The 23,559-nt window shown below is 39.8% G+C and overlaps 1 protein-coding gene across 3 annotated transcripts in view; it reads right to left on the reverse strand.

The window, feature by feature from the left end:
* The window catches only part of BLTP1 (bridge-like lipid transfer protein family member 1), a 175,578-nt gene that overhangs the window by 7,075 nt on the left and 144,944 nt on the right, over window positions 1-23,559 (reverse strand). For all 3 annotated transcript variants that reach the window (XM_079771203.1, XM_079771204.1, XM_079771202.1), the window contains 15 exons: window positions 22,484-22,661; window positions 21,858-21,954; window positions 19,949-20,110; window positions 19,310-19,449; window positions 18,058-18,259; window positions 12,101-12,301; window positions 11,360-11,539; window positions 9,196-9,333; window positions 8,308-8,565; window positions 7,070-7,220; window positions 6,509-6,666; window positions 6,216-6,408; window positions 5,787-6,004; window positions 3,183-3,434; window positions 2,103-2,306 (listed from right to left, as the gene is read on the reverse strand). In XM_079771203.1, coding sequence (XP_079627329.1) covers window positions 2,103-2,306; window positions 3,183-3,434; window positions 5,787-6,004; window positions 6,216-6,408; window positions 6,509-6,666; window positions 7,070-7,220; window positions 8,308-8,565; window positions 9,196-9,333; window positions 11,360-11,539; window positions 12,101-12,301; window positions 18,058-18,259; window positions 19,310-19,449; window positions 19,949-20,110; window positions 21,858-21,954; window positions 22,484-22,661 — 2,732 coding nt within the window. The remainder of the gene's footprint in view (window positions 1-2,102; window positions 2,307-3,182; window positions 3,435-5,786; window positions 6,005-6,215; window positions 6,409-6,508; window positions 6,667-7,069; window positions 7,221-8,307; window positions 8,566-9,195; window positions 9,334-11,359; window positions 11,540-12,100; window positions 12,302-18,057; window positions 18,260-19,309; window positions 19,450-19,948; window positions 20,111-21,857; window positions 21,955-22,483; window positions 22,662-23,559) is intronic.

Raw genomic sequence — 23,559 nt, forward strand, 5'->3', positions numbered from 1 at the left:
CCCTGCAGGCCCAGTCACCCCCAACTTCCCTCCTCTGCCTGCCTGGTCACCCCTAACTGCCCTCCCCTGCAGGCTTGATTGCCCCCAACTGCCCTCCCTTGCAGGCTTGGTCCCTCCCAACTGCCCTCCCCTGCTGGCCATCTTGTGGTGGCCATCTTGTGTCCACATGGGGGCAGCCATCTTGTGTGTTGGAGTGATGGTCAATTTGCATATTATTCTTTTATTAGATAGGATTAGATAGGATAGAGGCCTAGTACATGGGTGGGGGCCAGCTGGTTTGCCCTGAAGGGCATCCCAGATCAGGGTGGGGGTTCCCTTGGGGCATGGGGTGGCCTGGGTGAGGAACCTATGGTGGTTTGCAGGTCGGCCACACCCCCCGGCGATCCAAGCAGAGGCCCTGGGATCTGGGATTTATTTATCTTCTATAATTGAAACTTTGTAGCCTTGAGTGGAAGCCTAGGGCAGGCAGAAAGCTTGGCTTCCTCCATCTCTGGGGGCAACTCAAGCCTCCTGCTCTCTCCAGCTCTGTGGCTGCCGTCATTTTTGTTGGGATTTATTTATCTTATATCATTGAAACTTTGTAGCATTGAGTGGAGGCCTGGGCCGGCAAGGGCAGGCGGAAAGCTTGGCTTCCTCCTTTGCTGGGGAAACCCAAGCCTCGCTCCTGCTCTCAGTGGCTGCAGCCATCTTAGTTGGGTTTATTTGCATATTTGCTCCTGATTGGCTTGTGGGCGTGGCTTGTAGTGTAGTGGAGGTACAGTCAATTTGCATATTACTCTTTTATTAGATAGGATATACTTATATACACACATATATAAGTAGTGATATAGATCACTGTTCTCAAGACTGAAGCTTTATAACATAGTTTTGGATAAATCCAATCCATTTTGCTTTTTTGTTTCTTGAACTTTAAAATGAATATTATTCTCAACTAGAGGCCCAGTACACGAAATTTGTGCACTGGTAGGGTTCCTAGTGGCTCCCGCTGCCAGCCAGAGCCTCCCCACCTTCCCCCAGCCAGCCCTGACCCCTGGTTGAACTCCGGGTTGGAGGACAATTTGCATACTATGCTTTTATTATATAGGATTACATTCATGTCTGAATTTAATAGTTTCATTAATCTCCATACAATGAATACTTCACTCTTACAGAATTTGTGATTAAATGTGATCCTGAACTTGAAATCAGGTAGAAGTACTGATATTCCCCAATATATGTGCTATGATGATTATATTATGGCTGTCTTATACAATTAGCACTTTTCTAGGTACACAGGTAGCAGTTCAGTATGCTGACAGCCCCTCCATACTATCCCAGCCAAAAAGGACCCCTTTCCCAAAACATGTACTTGGAAGGTAGAACAGTTAATACATGCACACTCTTCTAATTTGCTTCCTTATACAACCCTTTGTTCCCAGAACAGTCTTTAATCCCTGGGGTTGCCTATTCCACAGTAACTATTTTCCACGGACCCATGTCATCATCCTTTCCATTTTGAAAAGTCATTTTTAAATAAAAATTCAAGTTTTATCATTTCTCAATCTAGTCAGCTTTCTAATATAAATGAAATGATCAGTAAAAGCAGTATTATAAACTTGAACATTAAACAACCACAAAATAAAAATTTTTATGACCACATTATTAAGATTGGTGAATCAAATCAAATGAAAAACTCATCAAAACCACTCTTTAAACTTATGACTTCATAGGAATGATATTATTTAGTTTCATTTTATTTCACCCATCGAGAAACTTAAGTTTGTGGCATCCTAGTACTTAGTTGTGTAATAACTTTTCCAAATCTCTAATGCTTAACATTAGTATGAAAATAATTTTCCAATAATCTTAAACTTAATTTCAGTTATTTAAGCCAATTTTACTTTGATTGTTTTCAGTTACATCTAAAATAATTTAAGTCTATATTGCATTATCAGGGTGATGAAACCCTGCACTAATATTGTTACTTACGTCAGCAGGAGTAAAATGAAACTTGTTTAATTGAAGAAATGAAAAGTTTCCCCCACTTAAATTCTATATAGTCAACAGAATCCAAATTAAGAAAAAAACAAAATAAATATCTCCAAAAAAATCAAACTTTTAACCTTCATTTCTTGTGGCTGTAACATAATGGAACCATTCTTTCACACTCGCTACTCCATGGGGTGGGTTTTCATGGCGACGCCTTGTTATCTTGGTTATTGTTGCCATAGGACTTTCCAAAGCGCCACATGGTTTGGTAACCATGGTATTATGGCCCAGATGAAAATCCAAGGTTTGTACAACATATGTAGAATGATCACTAGAGCCTAGAGGAAAAAAAGTTTCTTAATGTAACAAATTATATTTAGATGCAAGATAAGAGTTGTGCTTAGAGCAACAGATAAAAAATGAGTAAATAAGTGAGAAAAAAAATCACAAATACTTTTTCTTTCTTTTAGCTATTACTGGATTTATCCCCAGTAACATGAAAAGCATCAACCCATTCATATGTGGGACATAATGATCAACATAAACTGATTAACAAAAATAGATCTAGAGACAAGGGGCAGGGGAGAGGGGTGTTAGAGATCAACCAAAGGACTTGCATGCATGCATATTAGCATAACTAATGGACATGGACACTGGGGCAGTGGGGGCTTACTCTCGGGGGTGGGAGTGGAGGGGGAGTGCCAATCTGGGGAAAAGGAGACCTATGTAATATTTTAAACAATAAAAAAGAAAAAAGCATAAACCATTTTTTGAAACCACTGAATAAGAAACTAAAGCTGAAAGGAACTGGGTCTACCACTGTAAATAGAGGTAAAAGCAGAGCCTTGCCTATTGTAGTCTTGAAGGCAAACCATTTCCCTATACTGCCACTGTATCTCTTCTTTTCATGTTTATGTAAGAAATTTTTACAATAACTACTATTATGATTACAGCCAGTAACAGAAACTTTAATTGCTTAAGCAAGAAAAAGAGTAGATAGCAAGTTCAGAAATAAGTCTTTTACATCCCAGACTTTATAGAAACTGACTCATTGGCAGTGAACTCCTTGACATGTCAGGTACATGATAACAAATAGAATGGACTTCAGAAATGTTATAAGAGAAAACAGATAAAAGATGTGAAAGAAAAGTTACTGCTATGTATTATCACATCAGAAGATGAAAAGAGTAAAAGCTTGAAATGTGTCAGTTTACCATCCTCCCAGATCTTCTGAGCTTCAGTCCAAAAAGCAATGTTTGGTTCTTCTAGGTGAAAAAGGGCCCAGGATTTCGAACGGAAATTTGGACCATGGAAACAAGCTAGTGTCATGTGATTTCCATGTAAGCTCATCGATCCTCCAAACTGCATTCCATCTTCTGGTAATGGGATCTGGAATAAGGATATGTGGCATCCCGATACCACCTTCAGTACTCCAGGCCAATGTCGATGGTGGGCAGCATCCAGCACTGCAAGAAAACCAAACAGGCTTATCCTGAGTGCCTGCCGCGGGCACATCTTCAATGGCAATGGCAGAGAGCTAGGGGGCAGCCAGACTCCTTTCTGCAGCTGCAGTGACTCAGATAAGGGATGAAAACAACAACCCAACCCTGGTTAACATTAAGCAGAAGCTAGTAAGCATATAGTCTCGGGAAAGATGCTGAATAAGGATGGATGCAACTAAGGAAAGCAGTAAACTTGCTAATAATAATTGCAACTAATACTGCTGTAATGATTTACAAATGCTTGCATGACATACAATTCTCACAGTAACTCTGTAAACTAAGTATTTCATCTGGACTCTGTTCAAGTGAAGCAGAGAAGGGGTTAAGTAAACCAGCAACTAGAAGACCTAGAAATCAAACAGATCTCCTGATTTTTAGTACATTTTCTTTTTTTACTCTTTTGTACCCTTGCTACTCAAAAGTGAGGTATGAGGACCATCAGGATCACCCAGAGCTTGTTCAAAATTCAGGCTCTTATGTCCACCCCACACCTATGTATCAGAATCTGCATCTGAATAAGACCTCCAGGTACTTCAAGTGTTTGAGTAACACACCTTAATATTTCCCGTTTATTCTAGTGATGTCCTTTTTTGCTGTTTTCCACAGCTCCAATTCCAGATCCAACCAGGGGTCACGCATTGTATTTATGGTAGTTTGCATGTCTCTTTAGTTTCCTTTAATCTAAAACAATTCTATGAGCCTATTTATTTGTTTTCCATGACAAGGACTTTTTCAAGAATCCAGGCAAGGCATTTTAGGAAAACCCCCTCCATATGTATATGCCTGATACCAATTCTAGTTTAAAGGAAATACAAGGCTAGGGGAAGGAGATAAATGGAACCACAAGGAAGCAACTGAAAACTAGAAGGCAGGACATTGTGTAGGATAACTGGCCAAGCCTCTCAAACAAGTCAGGTCATTAAAAAAGGACTATACTGAATTAAAAGAGAGTAAAGGAACATAACCATTTCTGAACTGTGATCTTGAATGTGATATACTGGTTTGGACAAATTTTAGGATAATTTTAGGTCTGTTGTGGAATGTGGTCACAGGCTAGAGGAGCTAAATTAGCAAAATGGAAAGTGGGAGCTTGTTGAATGGAAAAGGTTATAAAACATTATGAACAATATTTTGGTAATAACATATACATATATAGGTGCATAGAAAAATATCTGAAGGTGCATGCTCTCAAGTGTTCACAGGAAAGATTTTTTGATGGAATGGGATGCTTTTATTTTTTGCTTGTATTTTCTAGTTTTTTCAATGTACAAGTATTTGCTTCTGTGATAATAAAAAGTTATTAAAAATTACCCTAACTCTAACAACTTTTTGCCACTTTACTCCTATCACCTAGTTAAAGCCACCATCACCTGTAGCCTGGATTCCCACAGTGCCTCCTTACTGTGGTAATGTCAGTATGTGTATAATGATAGTAATTACTACGCTTGCTCTCTTCACTTCCATCCTTAACTGCCTGCAGTCTATTCTCCACACAGCAGCCAGAGTGATGCTTTACAAAGGAATATTTTAAGGTAAAGTAAAATAATATCAAATCTGTTCGAGACTCTCCAATAGCTACTCATCATATTAAAACTCTTATCTGTGACCACCTTCGTGACCCTCAAAGCAAGCACCCTCCTGCTGTGGGAGCTCTGCACTCTCCATAGGCCCCTGTGCCTGGGATGCTCTTTCCCCGCCCTCAGCCAAGATCTTTCACTTGAGAAAAGGCTTCCAGGAGCCCCCTTCCTCACACACTCATTCTCTGTTTCCTTCCCCTGCTTCATTCCTCTTCTCAGCACCTCTCTCTACCTGAAACTATCTTGCATTTTAGTTAATAACTTAATTATGGGATGTCTCTCCCATTAGAATGTAAACTTCATGAGGCTAGGAACTTTGTTCCCTAGATCTATGTGCCATGTGCATTAGCACATGAGCATGTTTAATAAATATTTGATTGCCCTACTGAGTGAAAATAATAATCTGCCTAGTGGGACACAACTAATAAATTCAAACTCAGACATTCTGATTCCACAGCTCGTGCTCTTAAGCAGAACATGGTATTGTCATAATTTGTATTCAGGAATGTGGTGTATGGATGATTTAGATGAGCTGTGGCAAGGGGAGAATATAAGAAATGGTGACTTCTCAAATGATGGCTTCAATGCCCATGTGGGTGGGAATCATTGCTGAGTGAACTAGAGAAGAGCATATGGATCACTGTAAGCATGGCATATAGATACTATGTGACTTTAAATGAAAATTGCAACACATTCAATGAAAGATCAGCACACACAAGGCCTTAGTTCTAATTCTTACACTGCTCTTGTGAACTTTTCTCTAGGATATTCGTCACTGTCTTAGGTGGAAGATAAGGAACTGGTCCCCAGGTAGACAGAGCTCGTTTGCTGGTATCAAACTGTTGCGTGAAAAATTCCTGGAGCTTCATTCCTATTTTTATCAGGTCTGGTGTGGTTGATCTTGATATCATTACTTGGAAAATATCCCACTTCAAATCTCCATGGACAAAAATTTCACTAGAATATAAAACAGAGTCTTTATCATATAGCTTATATAAGATGGTTTAAAAGTACATGGTTTAAAAGTACAAGAAAAAGTCCCTTCCCCCACCAAGCTTTTTCATTCACATTGACTGCATAATATAAAAGCTTGTGCTTTCTCACTGGATGACAGAAAATATGTTCAGAGCAGTCATGCAAAGTTTGAAAGGTCCTATTTCCTGAATACCTTTTATCACTTATGCTTGAATCCAAGGCACTGCACAGATTCACCTTCCACTCGTCCTGCAGCTTGAGGTCAGCATTGCTGAAGATGCCCATGAGGATGCTGGAGCCCATGTAGTCCACGCGGGCCTCAGTGGAGCCCATTGTGATCTGAATTTTGTGACTGGGCTGCTGATTCGGATGTTCAGAAATATGAGCTGAAATAATTTTTCACAGAAATGCCGAATGGGAAAAACTCATCAAAAGTTTTTAAAACTTTTTTTCAATATATTTTTTCAGTTGTAAAATTCAACATACCAACCATCTCCAGTGCATTGACATCGATGGTCCCTCCAACAACCCCTCCCTTAGAGTCTAACTGGGATCTTCCCAGCCCGACGGACATGCTGATCTCTCGGTCACGGTTACTTCCTACTGACAGGCGGCCCTGGCTTTTCAAACCACTCGTTGTCCAACTAAAATAAGAAAAAGGTTATTAAGTAGACATCTGGCTTCCAGTGTCATAAACTAAAACAAGAGTTAGATTTCAAAAGTTTTTTTTAAAGTTTATTATAAAAACCAGTAAATGTTTAAATATTAACATTTATGATAAGGCTTTTTGCTTAGCTAGAAAATTATGCTGTTTTACTTATAATTTTCTCTCTTTTTAGAACATATATTTCATATTGTTTTATAGTATAGTATCTTTAGAATTAGATTAAGCCATTTCAGTATAAAGCAATTTAGTATCTTTTATCTACTGTTTTCACCGTCTCAAACATTTCAGCATTAGAAAAAGGTTTTGAATTACTTTAATACACTATAAGAAAAATTATAAGTAATGATTAACTATATTTTCTTTGTATCTGAAGAGCTTACGTTGTATTTCCCATTACATTACTCATATTCATTTGGACGTTTAATTGCTTCAAGTTGATAGCAAACACGACAAGTGTTTCCCATGGAGTCCCTTGCTGACTTGCTGCTTTGTTTGATTTGTTAAAGGGAGTTGATGTTTTTGAAAGTGAATCTAAAAATAGAAAAATCATATGCACATTTATTCACACAGATGCTCAGTGATTACAAAGCAAAAACCACTCTTATCACTATAATCCAAAAGCTGAAATGATATTCTTGTATTATAACCAAATGTTAAATAGCTATCACACTGCCTCTAAAAGAGTTACCATTTACTGACTTTAGCAGGTGCTGGCATTTGCACTTTCTGAAAGCTTAGAGAGTTCTCTATGAACTCCTTGTTACAGGAGGAAATTCCAATATGTACGGGATACCACAGCACAGATCTTTCATCACCCTGGGTTCTCAGCAGAGGAGGAAATCCCAAGTTGCTAGGGGCCAACAGAGGACCTGAAGGCAGGGACCATTCTGAGATGCAGAGGCTGCTGCATGCCTGTCTTCTGTGTCTTACGGACTCATGTACGTCTTGAGTCCTGCATTTGCTCATTATACTCTAATCTTACCTTGTGTACCTTGTGACATGAACTAAATCACTCATTTTTATATGTTCAGACAAAAGTAGAATGCTGAGCACATAAGAGTTCAAAAAACATGGGTGAATAAAAGAATGAATGAATACAAAGATTAACTTTTTTAATATCAAACATCTTTTAAAACATTGTAGGTTTGGTTTACTTTTAAAAATAACTGTACCATTGAGAACTACAGATTGGTAGTTACAAATAGTCATGGGGTTATAATGTACACCATAAGGAATATAGTCAAGAACACTTCATCAAGTAATGCGATTGTCTCTAACCACTATGTTGTATACCTGAAACCAATACAAAATAATGAGTATAAACTGTAATTGAAAACAATTTAAAAAAATAACTGTACCATCTAGAGCTTACTAACAATGTGCTCTCTCCTCTCTCCCTACCCCTTTTTAAAGCTCTGAGCCACCCAGCTATCTCTTCTGCTGACAGATACTTTGAAGTGTGTGTTTTGTTTGGTTTAGATCCCCTCCCCTCCATCTTGCACAAAAACCTGCAAGAGTCTATTTTCCTGCAGGTGAGACAGAAATCTGGGAGTAACTAATTAAGATTTTTATCCTGGAGTCATTGGAGGGCCACTGATAACAAAGAGAGCAGTGTTACCTCTTCGGGGAACTGAAGAATCCGATACACTCCTGGATCTTATGGAAGCCGGGGACTTCAGACTCTGTGCCACTGTCCCTGGTGACATGGTGCTGTTTGTCACGTGCTCAGTGAACACATTGGGTGACTGAGGCATGTGGGTGAAGGAGGCCGACTGACTAGGCTGCTCCCAGGTCCTGCAGTAAGCTTTTCTTGATGATTCCGGGGAAAGATGTTGGCTCACCCCTTCAATGGAATCAGGTGTCCCTGGGCCAGATGCTAACAGAAAAGTGGAAACAAAAACAATTAACAGGGTAAAATTGGCATGCTATAAAAGAATAAATTTTAACACTCTACCACTTCTAAGCACACTGCATACTTTTAGTTTTCTATTTGACAAGTGTGCAGACGTTTACAGTTTGCAAAGCACATACCAGCTTGTTAGTTTATTTCTCACAGAAACACTATGAGAATGGCTGGAGAAGTATTATGCTCCCACTTTACAGATGAGGGAATAGACTGAGACCAGGTTTTGTATTGTATCTTGCTAACTCTACCTTTCACTTACACAATATCTAAGTCCAGGAGAAAAACACAGGCAATATGGTAGCATGTCCCCAACACTTTCTATTTTCCATGCTTATCTAATCATGATTTTAATGGTTACATGTATTTCTGCCTTTCCAGCAGAATGTAGTTTCTGAGAGGGCAAGTTCTCTGTGACCTGCTCATGCATTCCCGTGCTTAGCAAACTGGAGAGGATCAGCAGATGCTTGAATGAGGGAATGAACTGCATGCCACTACTTACCAAGTAAGACAAAGTTTGTGTTGTCAATCATGGATCTTACTACTATTGCAACCAAAATTAACAGCAAAATAAGTGTAACTCTAATTACATAATGAGCTTACTTGGCAAATTTATAGTTTGGTCTCCAAGGAAGAGACGTCTTGCAATACTTCTCCTGTACCAGGCTCTTGGAAATGCCAGAATTTCACTGAGCCGGCGCATATCATATTTAAAGGAAGCAGAACCTATGTCACAAACAGCTGATACAGAAATAAAGAAAATGTGTTAGTACAGATTTCCAAAACCTTCAATATTTTCCACATGGTATAATATGGTATTACACAACTAAATTACAATAGCTACAATTCATGAAATATCTAAATAAGTTGCACAGCATGATTAGTAAGGGATAATATGTTCCTTCCATAAATGAGAAAAGTAGCAGATTCTAACACTTTAGTTCCATTCCTTTGTTGAGGTAAAGGCAAATTGGAATTACACTTTATTATTAAATTCTCAGAGAGGTTCTAAAGGTCAGTCTTACGAACAGCTTTCAACTTGAACACAGGGCTTTTCTAAAATGTGGCAAATGAATCATGGGATAAACGGGGATACATACTTCCTCAAAAGTGGCTGCAAACCAAGTGGTGGTGTGGGGGAACTGCTGCTTTCCTCTAGACCAACGGTCGCCAACTGGTGGCCCACGAGGTCTGAAAGGTTGATGACCACTGCCAGAGCAGGGCTGGTCAGAGTGAAGGCCCTGTGCTGGCCGCACAGCTCCTGCTCTGTCCTCCTTATCCTCCTCTAGGGCCTCAGAAGGGTCTTCACACCTGGGTCCCCCAGACCTGCCTTCAGTTTCCCTCTGAGCTCACAGCCATGCCTATCGGCAGCTGCCTACCCCATCCTTCCATTAATGCCCTGGAGGTACTTCCTTCTTTATTTTCTACCACTCTGTCCCTTCTGTCACATAGGCTGAAAGTATGAGGCATCCTGTCTCTGCTGCTCTGCACACACTCTGTCCCCAAGTTTGTAGATTCTCTCCTCTTTCTCTAGACACCATTCCCTCTTCTTCTTCCTTGTCACAATCCAGCCTTCAGCCCCTGCTGCTGTGTCTAAACAGCCTCCCTACACATCTTCCCTCCCATTTTTTCATGCTGCCATGAATTATTTCTAAAATACCCACTACTAACACACACACACACACACACGCACACACGCACTCAGAGATGTTTATTTTATAATCCATATAAAATTTTGTCTTTTTTTTATGGTCAGAACACTTAAAATGAGATCTATCCTCAATTTTTCCATAGATTTTTAGAGAGAGTGGAAGTGATGGGAAAAGACAAAGAGAATGAAACATCGATGTAATAGAGACACATCGACTGGCTGCCTCCTGCACTTCCCGACCTGGGCTGGGATCAATCCTTCAACTGAAGTATGTGCCCTTGACCAGAAATGAACCTGCAACCCTTCAGTCTGGGGGGCTGACTCTCTAACCACTGAGCCAAACTCAATAGGTTTTTAAGTGGACAATACAGTCTGTTATCTTTGGGGACAAAGTTATCATCCCATTTTTTAAAAACTTCTAATGGCTTCACTGCCCAGAGAATCGATGCTACCGGCATATGAGTCATGTGCATGTGCACTGCTAGCTTCATAACTAGCTTTGTAACTATGGGCAGATCACTTTTTAAAAAAAGTTTTTATTGATTTTTTTCTTTAAAGAGAGAGGAAGGGAGAGGGAGAGAGAAACATCCATCGGCTGCCTCCTGCACAACCCTACTGGGAATCAAGCCAGCAACCAGCGCATGTGCCCTGACTGGAAATCACACCAGAGATCTCTTGGTGCATGGGACAATGCTCAACCAACTGAGCCATACAGGCCAGGACCAAATCACTTTTGAATATTTAAAACTAAACGCATGTGGAACATTTTTAACTCATTCCTCTTTAGTGCTTTAAGAATTTACAATTAGAAAATCAAATGAAACACTAGAAATTTTACCAATTTATGGTAGAGAAGTAATGAGAAGAGCACTTTTAGGTGACTCAATGAGGCACATTTGAGCCCTTGGGTGATATTTCTGTATATCTAGAAATGAAATAACATTTCTAACACTAATTACTTGGACTGAAAGTGTACACTAGGCTGGACTGTCATTCCTCTCCTTTACCATTAAAAGCCTCATATTATTAAATAAATGTAATATTTAAATACTTAAAAAGGAGCCACTTATTTAATTCTGGAAAACATTTAAATTTAAAAACTATAAAATTGAATACCAGATATATTTATTAGTGTGGTGTCCATTTTGCTTGCAGACTTGTTTACAGACTGAATTTCAAAAAACGAGGCACCTCCTGAACGCCTTATCCGAGACAAACTCACTTTTACAAACTCAAGGTTTATACTCAGTGAGTCTTTTCGACCAGTGACTGAAGTGGGGTCTTCATCCACATTCCCTTTAAAAAAAACCCACACACACCTACATGAGTACAAATACACACACATACATGTGTACATATACATATACACACAACTAATTCCATGAAATTATCCAAAACACTGGAATTAAACATGTCAATTAAAATCATTTAAAGTGAAGTAAAAATTTAAGCAGAATGATCTAATGAGCATTTTTAGTGGTAAAATGCCAGTGAAATGTAAGTTCTCTAATAGTAATAAAAATAAGTCTCATTTTAAATTAACAAACATGATGTACACTTTAAAAAATTTACTATTTGTAGAATATAATTTCTTATCCAAATAAACCTATATCAAAAGATATTATTGTGCTGGGTATATCTTATAAAATATTCTGATTTTTACAATTCTTGTATAATTCACTTACCTGAATTACTGCATATTTCTACTTATTTGTAGAGACAAGATATTATCAAAAGGAAAAATTAATACATTTATGATCTTGTTTTATATCCATTATTAAAGGTATCACGATTTAGGAAAGATCCAAGTTAAAAAGTGCTCTAAAGTTGAGAAAGATGCAAACATGCTAAGTGTACCTAAGCCTCCTGACCCAGACGTGAGGCCAGAAACAGCAGTCTTCTGTTTTCCAGCTCCGTAAGGGTGAAACACGTAGAGGGAGAAGTCAGACATGCAGGCAGTGAAGCTCAGCCCGGAGGAACTGCTGCTAGAAGTGGTCAGATCTGACTGACTGCTGCTGTGCCGACTTCTGCCAAGAGGACTGCCCAGTCCTGATGAACCTGCCATCAACACAGACATCCAAAATCTTTATCAGCCACAGAAAATTTAAAAATCCTGCCACTAATAGTCTCAAGAGCCAACCAAACTTGACTTGAAAATAAATACTCAAACATGCACTCATAAATAGATTTAATCCTTGAAAACAAAATGAGGTCTTAGATATACTTTGCAATTAATTTACTTGGTAAACCAGGTTGAATACTCTGAAACACTCCTTTATAGTATGACTGGCCAACTCCACAGCCTCCTGTTTCTGCTCTCCTTTGTGCCACTGAAACAGGCCAAGGAAGATGCACAAAATAGCAAGGGTTTAAGCAAAGGGGGGAACTGGACACACTGTTCACAAGTCCAATCATTCCAGTAGGAAAGAGTGCAAACAGAGCAAATGCAGAAAGTTACACCTTTTCCAACTAGCATGGATGGACCTAGAGGGTATTATGTACAGTGAATTAAGTCATTCAGAAAAAGACAAATACCACATGATCTCACATGTGGAATCTAAAGAAGAGAATAAACCAAAAAATAAACCAGAAACAGACACATAGGATACAGAGATCAGACTGACAACCAACTGTCAGAAGGGAGGGTGATTGGGGCTGGGTGAGAAAGGTGAAGGGATTCAGAAGTACAAACTGGTAGTTACAGAATAGTCACAGGGATATAAAGTATAGCATAGGGAAAACAGTCGATAATATTGTAATAGCTCAGTATGGTGCCAGGTGTGTACTTGAAATATCGGGTGAACACTTTGTAACATATGTAACTGTATGATCACTATGCTGTACACCTGAAATACAAAATAATATTGAATATAAACTGTAATTTAAAAAAAGAACCATTACACATATGCAAAAAAAAAAATGCAAAAAGTAAAGATCTCTCTCTCTCAGAGAACTAAGTGTCAGTGGCAAAACTTACCATGTGTGGACAGGCTGATCACTATGCTTTAAATATAAACAATGGGAGGCCATCTGAATATGGCATTAAATAGTATTTGGCTCCTAAATAGCATGTTATTAAACAACTAGAGGCACAGATTCGTGCACCGGTGGGGTCCCTCAGCCTGGCCTGCACCCTCTCACAATCCAGGACCCCTTGGGGGATGTTGGACTGCTGGTTTTGACCAGATCCCCACAGCCTGCAGGGATGGACCGATACTGGCAGTCCAACATCCCCCGAGGGATGTAGTAGTTCCCAAAGTGGCAGGTGGCCGGGGAGGACACCAAATCCGGGCCAGGCTCCACACCACTCCCACTCATCCCAGTCCTGCTGCGCCTGCCGCCACTGCTCGTTAGTGCTGCCATGGAGGTGGGAGAGGCTAGCACTGCCATAGCTGCACTTGGCAGCCGTGAGCCTGGCACCCATGGGTCAGCTAAGTGGTGCTCCCCCTGTGGGAGCACACTGACCACCAGGGAGCAGCTCCTGCATTGAGCATCTGCCCCCTGGTGGTCAGTGCACGTCATAGCAACCAGTCAACCTGTCGTTCAGTCATTTGGTCGCTGAGGCTTTTATATATATACTAGAGGCCCAGTGCACGAAATTCGTGCACGGGGGTGCGGGGGGTGGGGGGTTTGTCCCTCAGCCCTGTCTTGGCCTGCAAAGATGCCAGCATCCCTCACCCCGGCCTCTAGCCAGAGGTTCCTCCCCTCCTCTGGGAAGATGCTTGTCCTGGGGCCTCCTCAAGGCCCTGGCCCACGACCCCCTGCAGTTCGGGTACTCGGGGGCTTGGGCTTTCAGGTCTGGCTTCCTCACCTGGCATGGTGAGCATCAGCTGCCATGGGAGCCTTGCCTTAGGAGTCACCCCCTTGGACCGTACTACTTGCGAGTGTGTGTGGGGGGGTGTCCTCGGTGGCAGTGATTTGATGTCTGTAGCATGCCCACTGACACCCACCACCGCGGCGCAACACTGGTCCCATCTGGACTGCTGGCAGGGGGCTTCCAGTCTGCGACTGGGGCTGATGGGCTGTGACTGGGGGCTGCAGGTGGAGGACCCCGGCACCCATAGGGCTGTCAGCATCAGGAACTGGAAAGATCCATTTTTCTGGTTCCTCCCCTGCTGCGCGGATGCTGAGCTCCGGGCCCCACAGGCCCGTTCACTCCCGCCGCACGGCCAGCCGGGGTGAGGATGTGGGCTCGCTGCCCCAGAGGCCCCTTCTGTGCCGCAGCACAGCCATGCCGCTGGTGACGTGAGCTCAGCATCCCGCCGGCCCCATTCGGTCCCCGCTCAGCGGCGCAGCAGCCGATCGCATCAACGGGAGGCGCGGGGGGGGGCGGGGACTCGCAAGTCCCCGCCCCCCGCACCTCACGCCAGCCCCATTCGGTCCCCACTCCTCCAGCCGGCCCAATCGGCCACCCTGGCCACCCCAAGTCCCGCCCCCCACGCCTCCCACTGGCCCAATCGTGGGCATAGCGGAGTGATGGTTAATTTGCATATTACCCTTTTATTATGTAGGATAGATGAATGTGTTACCAAAGAGATCAAGGAAGACACAGGAAATATCCTGGAAACAAATGAAAATGAACACACAACAACCCAAAATCTATGGGACACAGTGAAAGCAGTCCTGAGAGGGAAGGTCTTAACATTACAGGCCTACCTCAAAAAACAAGAAAACCTTTTAATAAGTTACCTAACTCTACAACTTAAAGAATTAGAAAGAGAACAATAAGAAAAGCCCAGAGTAATTAGAAGAAAGGAAATAATAAAGATTAGAGCAGAAATAAATGACATAGAGACTTAAAAAAACAATACAAAAGATCAATAAAACCAAGGGCTAGCTCTGAAAAGATAAACAAGATTGATGAACCTCTAGCCAGACTCAAGAAACAAAGAGAGAGGACCCAAATAAAATCAGAAATAAAAGAGGTGCAATAACAACTGACCCCACAGAAATACAAAGGATTGTAAAAAAAAAAAAAAAAAAAAAAATTAAAAAAACAAACAGGACAACCTGGACAAAATGGAAATATTCCTAGAAAAATACAATCTTCCAAAACTCAGTGAGGAAGAATCAGAAAACCTGAATAGGCTGATAACTACTGATGAAATTGAAGCAGTAATAAAAAATAATTCCCAGCAAAGAAAAGCCCTGGTCCGGATGGCTTCACAGGGGAATTTTACCAAACATTCAAAGAAGAATTAACACTGATCCTCCTCAAACTATTTCAAAAAAATTCAAATACTTCCAAACTCCTTTTATGAGTCCAGCATTACCCTAATTCCAAAACCAGATAGACTCCCTGATGACCATAGATGCTAAAATCCTCAAGAAAACATTAGCAAATCAGATGCAGCAGTACATTAGAAAGATCATACACAATGACCAAGGAGGATTTATTTCAGGGATGCTAGGCTACAATATTAGGTACAATATTTGCAAATCAATAAATGTGATACATTACATAAACATTTTGGAAGACAAAAATCATTATCATATTAATTGATGCAGAAAAAGCATTCAACAAAATCCAACACCCTTTATTGATAAAAACTCTCAGCAAACTGAGAGTAAAGGGATCATACCTCAACATAATAAAGGCCATATATGACAAACCTACACCTACAACCAAAATCATACTCAATGGGCAAAAACTAAAACCATTTCCTCTAAGAACAGGAATAAGACAGGGATGTCCACTTTCACCACTCTTATTCAACATAGTACTGGAAGTCCTAGCCACAGCAATCAGACAAGAAGAAAAAATAAAAGGCATCCCAATTGGAAGGAGGAAATAAAACTGTCATTATTCGCAGAAAACCCTAAAGACTCCATAAAAAAAATGCTAGATTTAATAAATGAATTCAGCAATGTAGCAGGATACAAAATTAACATTCAGAAATCACTGGCATTTTTATACACCAATAATTAACTCTCAGAAAGAGAAATGAAGAAAACAATTCCATTTACCATTGCAACAAAAAAAACTTAAGATACTTAGAAACAAGCTTAACCAAGAAGGTAAAAGACCTGTACTCAGAAACCTACAGACACTAAAATAAAAGAGAGATACAGGAAGATACAAACAAAAGAATATTCCTTCTATATCCCTGGATTGATAGAATCAACATCATTAAAATGTCCATACTACCCAAAGCAATCTATAAATTCAGTGCAATCCCTATTAAAATACCAATAGCATATTTCACAGATCTAGAACAAACACTCCAAAAATTTATATGGAACCAAAAAAGACCCTGAATAGCCATAGCAATCTTGAGAAAGAAGAACAAAATAGGAGGTATCACAATACCAGATATCAAGTTATACTACAAAGCCACTGTACTCAAAATAGCCTGGTACTGGCACAAGAATAGGCATATAGATCAATGGAACAGAAGAGAGAACCCAAAAATTGACCAAGCCATGACACTCAATTAATATTTGACAAAGGAGGCAAGAGCATACAGTGAAGTCAAGACAGTCTCTTCAATAAATAGTGTTGGGAAAATTGGACAGGTACATGCAAAAATAAATTCAACTAGACCACCAATGTGCACCATACACAAGAATAAACTCAAAATGGATAAATGACTTACCTAAATGAAAGCCTGAAACCATAAAAATCTTAGAAGAAACAAACCATAGGCAGCAAAATCTCAGACATCTCTTGTAGCAATATGTTTATGGGTACATCTCCCCGAGCAAAGGAAACTAAGGAGAAAATAAACCAACAGACTACATCAAAATAAAAAGCTTTGGCACAGCAAAAGAAACGATCAACAAAATGAAAGGAGAGCCCACTGCATGGGAGAACATATTTCCCAATGATACATCCCATAAAGGGTTAATTTCCAAATTATATAAGGAACTCATACAACTTAACAAAAGGAAAACAAACAATCCAATTTAAAAACAAGCAAAGGACCTAAATAGACACTTCTCCAAAGTGAACATAATAGAAGTCCAAAATACATGAAAAAATGCTCAAAGTCACTGATCATCGGAGAGATGCAAATACATTGAGGTATCACCTCACACCTGTCAGAATGACTACCATCAACAAGCAACCAGTGTTGGCAAGGATGTGGAGAAAAGGGAACTATAGTACATTGCTAATGAAAACTGTGCAGCCACTGTGGAAAACAGTATGGAATTTCCTCAAAAAATTAAAAATGGAACTTCCATTTGACCCAGGGATCCCACATCTAGGAATACATACTAAGAAACCAGAAACACCAATCAGAAAAACTATATGCACCCCTATGTTCATAGAGTTGCAATTTACAATAGCTAAAAGTTGGAAAGAGCCCAAGTGCCCATCAGCAGATGAGTGGATAAAAAAAGCTGTGGTACCTTTACAATGGAATACTTACTACGCAGCTGTAAAAAAGAAAGAACTCTTACTATTTGTAACAGCATGGATGGACCTGGAGAGTACTATGCTAAGTGAAATAAGACAGAGAAAGGTAAGTATCAAATGATCTCACTCATATGTGGAATCTAATGGACAAGATAAACTGATGAACAAAATAGATCCAGAAACACAGAAGCATGGAACAGACATGAATTTCAGAGGGAAGGCAGGGGTGGGAAGTGGGTGAGGAGTGATTAACTGGGGAACTAATATGCATATATGCATAGTCCATGAACACAGACAGTGGAGTGGTGAAGGCCTGGGAGGGGCGGGTGCGGGATGTAAGGGGTCAATGGGAAAAAAACAGACAAACAAAGGGGACATTTATCTTCAACAATAAAGATAAATTAAAAAAAAAATAGTACGTGGCTCTACACTGGTGGATAAAAGGTTTCCTTACCTGGGGTTCCCGTCTTGCCTGCAGAGGCCTTTGCTCCACTCTGAGTGGCATTACCTCCAGGGGACAAAGTCTCGGGAGGACACGTGGTCCCTAAAGTCTCCAGTTCTCCCCGGTTTGAAGAGAACACCAGGTCCAGGGATGGCAACTTCAGCATGCATTCTACTCTTGATACTGGTAAACAGCTGAACTTGATCTGTGAGGGCTAAAGTGCAGAAAGACAAAAATAAAAAAAGGTTCTAGATGAAACAATTTCACATTGGATTCTAAAAATTACATTTCCATTTTGATCCACATATACCAAATTTACTGACACAGAAAAGAATTTTGTGTTCATTGTACTAGCTTTTGTAAGCAGACATGAGACATTAACAAAATGGTATCATTTTTTAAAAATCTAAGTATTTGAGGAGCTATATATGAGTGATAAATATTTAGATATTTGATAATTCAGACCATTAAAGATGTTTATATTCACATTATACTTGTTCATAATCAAGTACAGGAAGTAATTTCCTTTATACTAAAATTTAAAAAGACTTACATGAATAAGTTTCATAAGCTCTCAAGCCCTCACCTCATTACACGTTTTCATCAGATTTTGAAAACTAGTGCAAAACACCAGAGGGGGCTCTTTTGGCCAAATTGCTGCTGTAGAAAATGGTCTGAACAGATGACCACTAGCAGTTCATTTATTCTTGAAATTGATCATTAGATTTTAATTGAGGATAAACTAAACCCTCAAGTTTAGGTACAAGTAGTTTTCAATCCTCTTACTAAATGGACTCAATCAGATTCTAACATACACTCCCAAAGGCTTATTGACAGGACTGCATTTTAAAATAAAATGTTAAATAAAAATTACATAACTCTTAGCAGAAATCTAACAAAGGCATTACTGTGACTTTATACCTCAATTACCTTTATATCTGCCCCCAAAGGACCATAATAGCAAGTAGCACAGATGCCATACTAAAAAAAGGCATATAATGCTAAAAAAAAGGTTTTAAATTTTTTTATTTTTGCCACAAAAGTATGAGATCTACATTTTGAAAACCTTCCTCAGCAGAAAAGTAAACACACACAAAACTGTACATGTACTTCCCCAAGGTTCCAGCAACCTGTCAGCCAAAATACATACAAAGATCTGGGAGCCCAAGGAGAAGAAAACTTGAAAGGGAAATAATGTTGGAAAAGGGAAATAAACGTAAGAAATGCATTTTTCTCTGCAACAAGAATAAGTGAAGCATCCCACCTGCACGCGGACGTAGACCACGACGTCCACCGGGAAGGAAGAGTAAGCAGATGTGGAGGATGACACTAACGATGTTGTTGACTCTTCCATAGGGTCTGGAATCTCAAAATGCCCCATGTCTTCATCTTGGGAGCTTATAGCTGTTAAAATAGTTTATTTTAAGTTTCATCATTAGGACAAGGGACAGTACTAAGCTCAGGGTTATGAACACACAGCAACGTTTGCTTCTGGGGCCCATCATACCACACTTCTTTCCCCAATCAAGCCTCTCGCTCATCCCCCTAAACCCTGAAACCCCACCCCCACCCCTGCTGCTACACCAAACACCCCAAAGAAATAGCAATTACACCTTTGCCCCAAGGATTTTCCAGGCTAAAAGACACCTTAGGGCACAAGGATATGATTTTGTCATGAACTGGCTATGGTAGTTGGAAAATCCTACCACCTCACCAGGCCTTAGTTTCTTTACTTGTAAGAAAGGACTAGAGGATTTCTCACTCTTTCTCAATTCTATAATTCTTTTATATTATCACTGAATATATTACATAATAACATATAATGCCATTATAAAATCCTTCTAAGTACTAGGACACCAAAGCATATATGATGGAAAAGTAAATCCCTAGGGAGGATACTCACTTGTGTAATTCCTCTCAATTGGTGTGATTGGGATAGTTTCCAGAGCCTTTTCCAGAAAGTCTAACAGGCAGGGACTGATCACCATTTCCTCTGGCAGTGACTGAAGTGCTACCCAGGCATATAACTTGGCTGTTTTGATTCCTCCACTTCCTTTTCCTTTGGCTAATATTGACAAATGTGAGATGAATTTAATAAAACAATATGATAATTTTGTGAGACATTAGGATTATATGACTGTTTAATCAGGTGAAGCACCTTATACATAAAACTGCACAAGAATGTAATAAAGAGAGTAGGTTGATAGGAATGATATATTAATGTTGGAATACAAAGATGACTAATGATGTAGGTAACACAAGTTATTCCTACTTGCTCTAGCTTACAAATTTTGGTTCAGCTTTTCAAGTTTATACTTTGCTGAATTTCTCATTAGCATTATTTTGTCCACTAAAGGAGATACAGAGAACTCTGACAGACAATATTTTGTGGCAAGTGAAGAAAAAGTCATTATTTTCAGGCTTCCCTATGTTCTTGCTGTCCTCAGCTTGCACGTATTTACAATGCTTCCCTACATGGGCTGCCATCTCCTTCCTTCTACCTAACTAACTATTTCCACATCAGTAGAATGAGTGTAACAGCTATCTCAGACTTCGCTAACTCTGGCTTAGGTTTCCAACTCCAACATATATAGTTTTGTAAACCTAGGAAAGAAATTCAACTTCTGTAAGCCTTAACTTCCCTTATTTATCAAATGGGAATAATCATCTCTCTCCTGCACATAGTGGACATAGGTGTGCCTTGTCAACTGAAAATGGTAGAAAACGACTGCATTATTAACATGATTACTAGCTACTGTAAAAGATTTATATATCAAGTTCCATCTCCCAAATGAAACTGTTTCAAATAATTACTATCCAACCTGACATTCCCCATTTTGGAAATTCTATTCAGGAAAGGTGGTATTCACACGGTGTGATACCCAGATTCCAGAATAGCTTCCAACGGTCCTGGCCCCCTGGTACTCACGCCCCTGTGTGGTTCCCTCCCTCACTAAGCAGAGCTGAGCTGCAGGATCAATAGACATTGTGGCAGGAAGGATACGTGACTTCTGAGGCTAAGCCATAAGAGATGGAGGTGCTTCAGCCATGTTCTCTTTGGGATCACTGCTTTCGAAGGACGCCAGCTTCCCTGCCAGGAGAACACACCAGAAGCCCAGCGGGGAGACCCATAGTGGAGCACTAAGGCGCAGTGTGCCTACCATATGCAGTGGGACATTACGGAAGCAGATGCCCAAGACCCAGCCAAGCATTCCGATGATATAGCCCTTGCCAACATCTTTACAGCAACTTTGTAAAGATCCACCAGGCCAAACTGAATCTATGATCCACAGAAACCATGTTTGAGATTAGAAGCCACCAAGTTTGGGTAATGTGTTACACAATAATAGATAATAATGTGGTCAAGCCCAGTATACTCAATCTTGTGTAAGTCTGATGTTTCCATCCAGATCATCAGCTCCCAAACTGGACCTACATACAACTTTTTCTAAATATGCATAGATCTAAAAAAATCAAGTATTTGGTATATTAAGTTTATTTTAACAATGGATATTTTAAGGTAATAACAATTTGAAAAACAGCCCAAAGTAGTTGGCTTACAATTCCATCTATGAATTTTGTACAATCATTATTAAGTCTATTTCCTCTTTTCTTAAACATGTGAATTTGAAAGTCTCAATAGAGCAAGTAGGTAACAACTAAACATTAAGCTATGAAAAAAAGTAAAAGTCGAGTTAATTTTCCTTCAATACCTGAGGGAATAGGTGGGGGCTGGGGAGGAAGTAAGGTGTTAGTCTTGCTCTGGATAGTGCAAGGTAAAGGAGGAGGAGAGGCGGCACTATCTTTCATACCATACAGCTTGGACTCTTTAGAGAGTGTTCTTGGCAGGGAAGACCCTCTGGAGGCATTAGGTGATTCAGTCTTTAGCGTCTTGGAGTTGTAATGCAACTGTATTGGGAAGAAAAAAAAAACTTTCAAAGTTAAAATTATGCAGATGAGAAAAAACAAGAAATGCAGGAAAATGTGTAGAATGAACATGCGCCCAGGAGTCAGAAGACCCAGGTCCCGTGTTTACAAGTTAGCTCTGTGACCCTGACATGTTTTTAGCTTTCTTACATTTTCAAAACTAAGAAGTCCACCCCAGATAATATTTTAAGTTATTTCTAGCTTAACATTCTAGGATTCTGCGATTCTAGAATCTAAAAAATAGATGTTTAATAAAGTTGCACGAGGCAAGGCTTAGCTAACATGTTATGAATATCCATGTATGGAAAATAAAATTAACTTCTTTCTGCCCAACTTTTGTGGGGAAATCTGTCTAAAGGAAGTGACAGCCTCCACTTCAGATGTTCCTAGGCTAGTGAAAAACCTTGGAAAAGCTCAGCTTCATATAACTGGTGAAGGAAGTGCATGTCTGATAGAAAATAAACACAGGTACTAATAACCTCATCCCACATCCTAGACACGAGGTTTGTACCTTTACATCGACTCCAGGGATGTAAAAGACTGTGGTTTCCAAGTCACTCGGCTTTGTCTGCAGCGATGATGGGACTTTCTTGCCAGTCATTAAATGGGTGGTAGAAGCATAATTAGTTTGAAACTTCTTTTTTGAAGGAGAATCTTGATCTAAACTCCTGGAACTTCTATCATAACTTCTATAAACAAAAAACGTTTATCTTTTTTTAAAAAATGACATTTCTCTCCTTTCCTTTTGTTTAAAATCAAACAGTTATTTATACAGTAAATGGAATATCATCCCTCATTAATGAAGCTGAGAAAGTAAAGCTGCTCAGTGACTCCAGCTACAGCAGCTAATGCCTTGCACAGTGATGTTTCTGCTCTATGATCCCTAATACACAGCACCGTTACCTTTACTCTCACCTAAGGTTGTGACTGTCACATGAACACAGTAGGTTGAAACAAATGAAATTGTCCTTTACAGAGGTAAAACCAGTGGAATACCAGCAAGTTATTGTGGTTCAACCCAAAATAAATAGTTACCTTTTATCATCACTACTACCTTCGTAAGAACTTAACTTTGTATCTTGTAATTTTATAAAAGCCTCCTTACACAAACAGACCATTTAAAGACCTCTTATTATGGAACATTTCAAACATAAGAAAAGTAAACAGATGGTGTAATGAATCCACCATCCTTCTCCCAGCTTCAAGGACTGTCAGCATCTACCCTCTGGTGCTATCTACCTTCCCACCCACCCACCCACCCACACAATCATTATTATTTTCTTATAATTCTCAGTTAGATTAGGAATAAAAGCAAAACAAAAATTCGAAGAAAAAATAATCTAACATCAAGCCTGTTTACAGCAACATTTACTCATCGACGGACACTAATGGTAAAGCTACAGTTATACCCTGGACAGCATCCCAGCACACAGAGGCCCTTCGTGCAACTAATCCAGTCTTTCTTACATCTTTATGACTTCATCAAAACTCTCAATAACCAAACATTCCTGAGTACTGCACTGCTCTCGAAAGTACAAGCATGCCCAATACAAGGACAGAGACCAACCAAGAAATTCAAACTTGTTT

This window comes from Cnephaeus nilssonii (assembly GCF_951640355.1).
Source record: "Cnephaeus nilssonii genome assembly, chromosome: 5".
Taxonomy (NCBI): Eukaryota; Metazoa; Chordata; class Mammalia; order Chiroptera; family Vespertilionidae; genus Cnephaeus; species Cnephaeus nilssonii.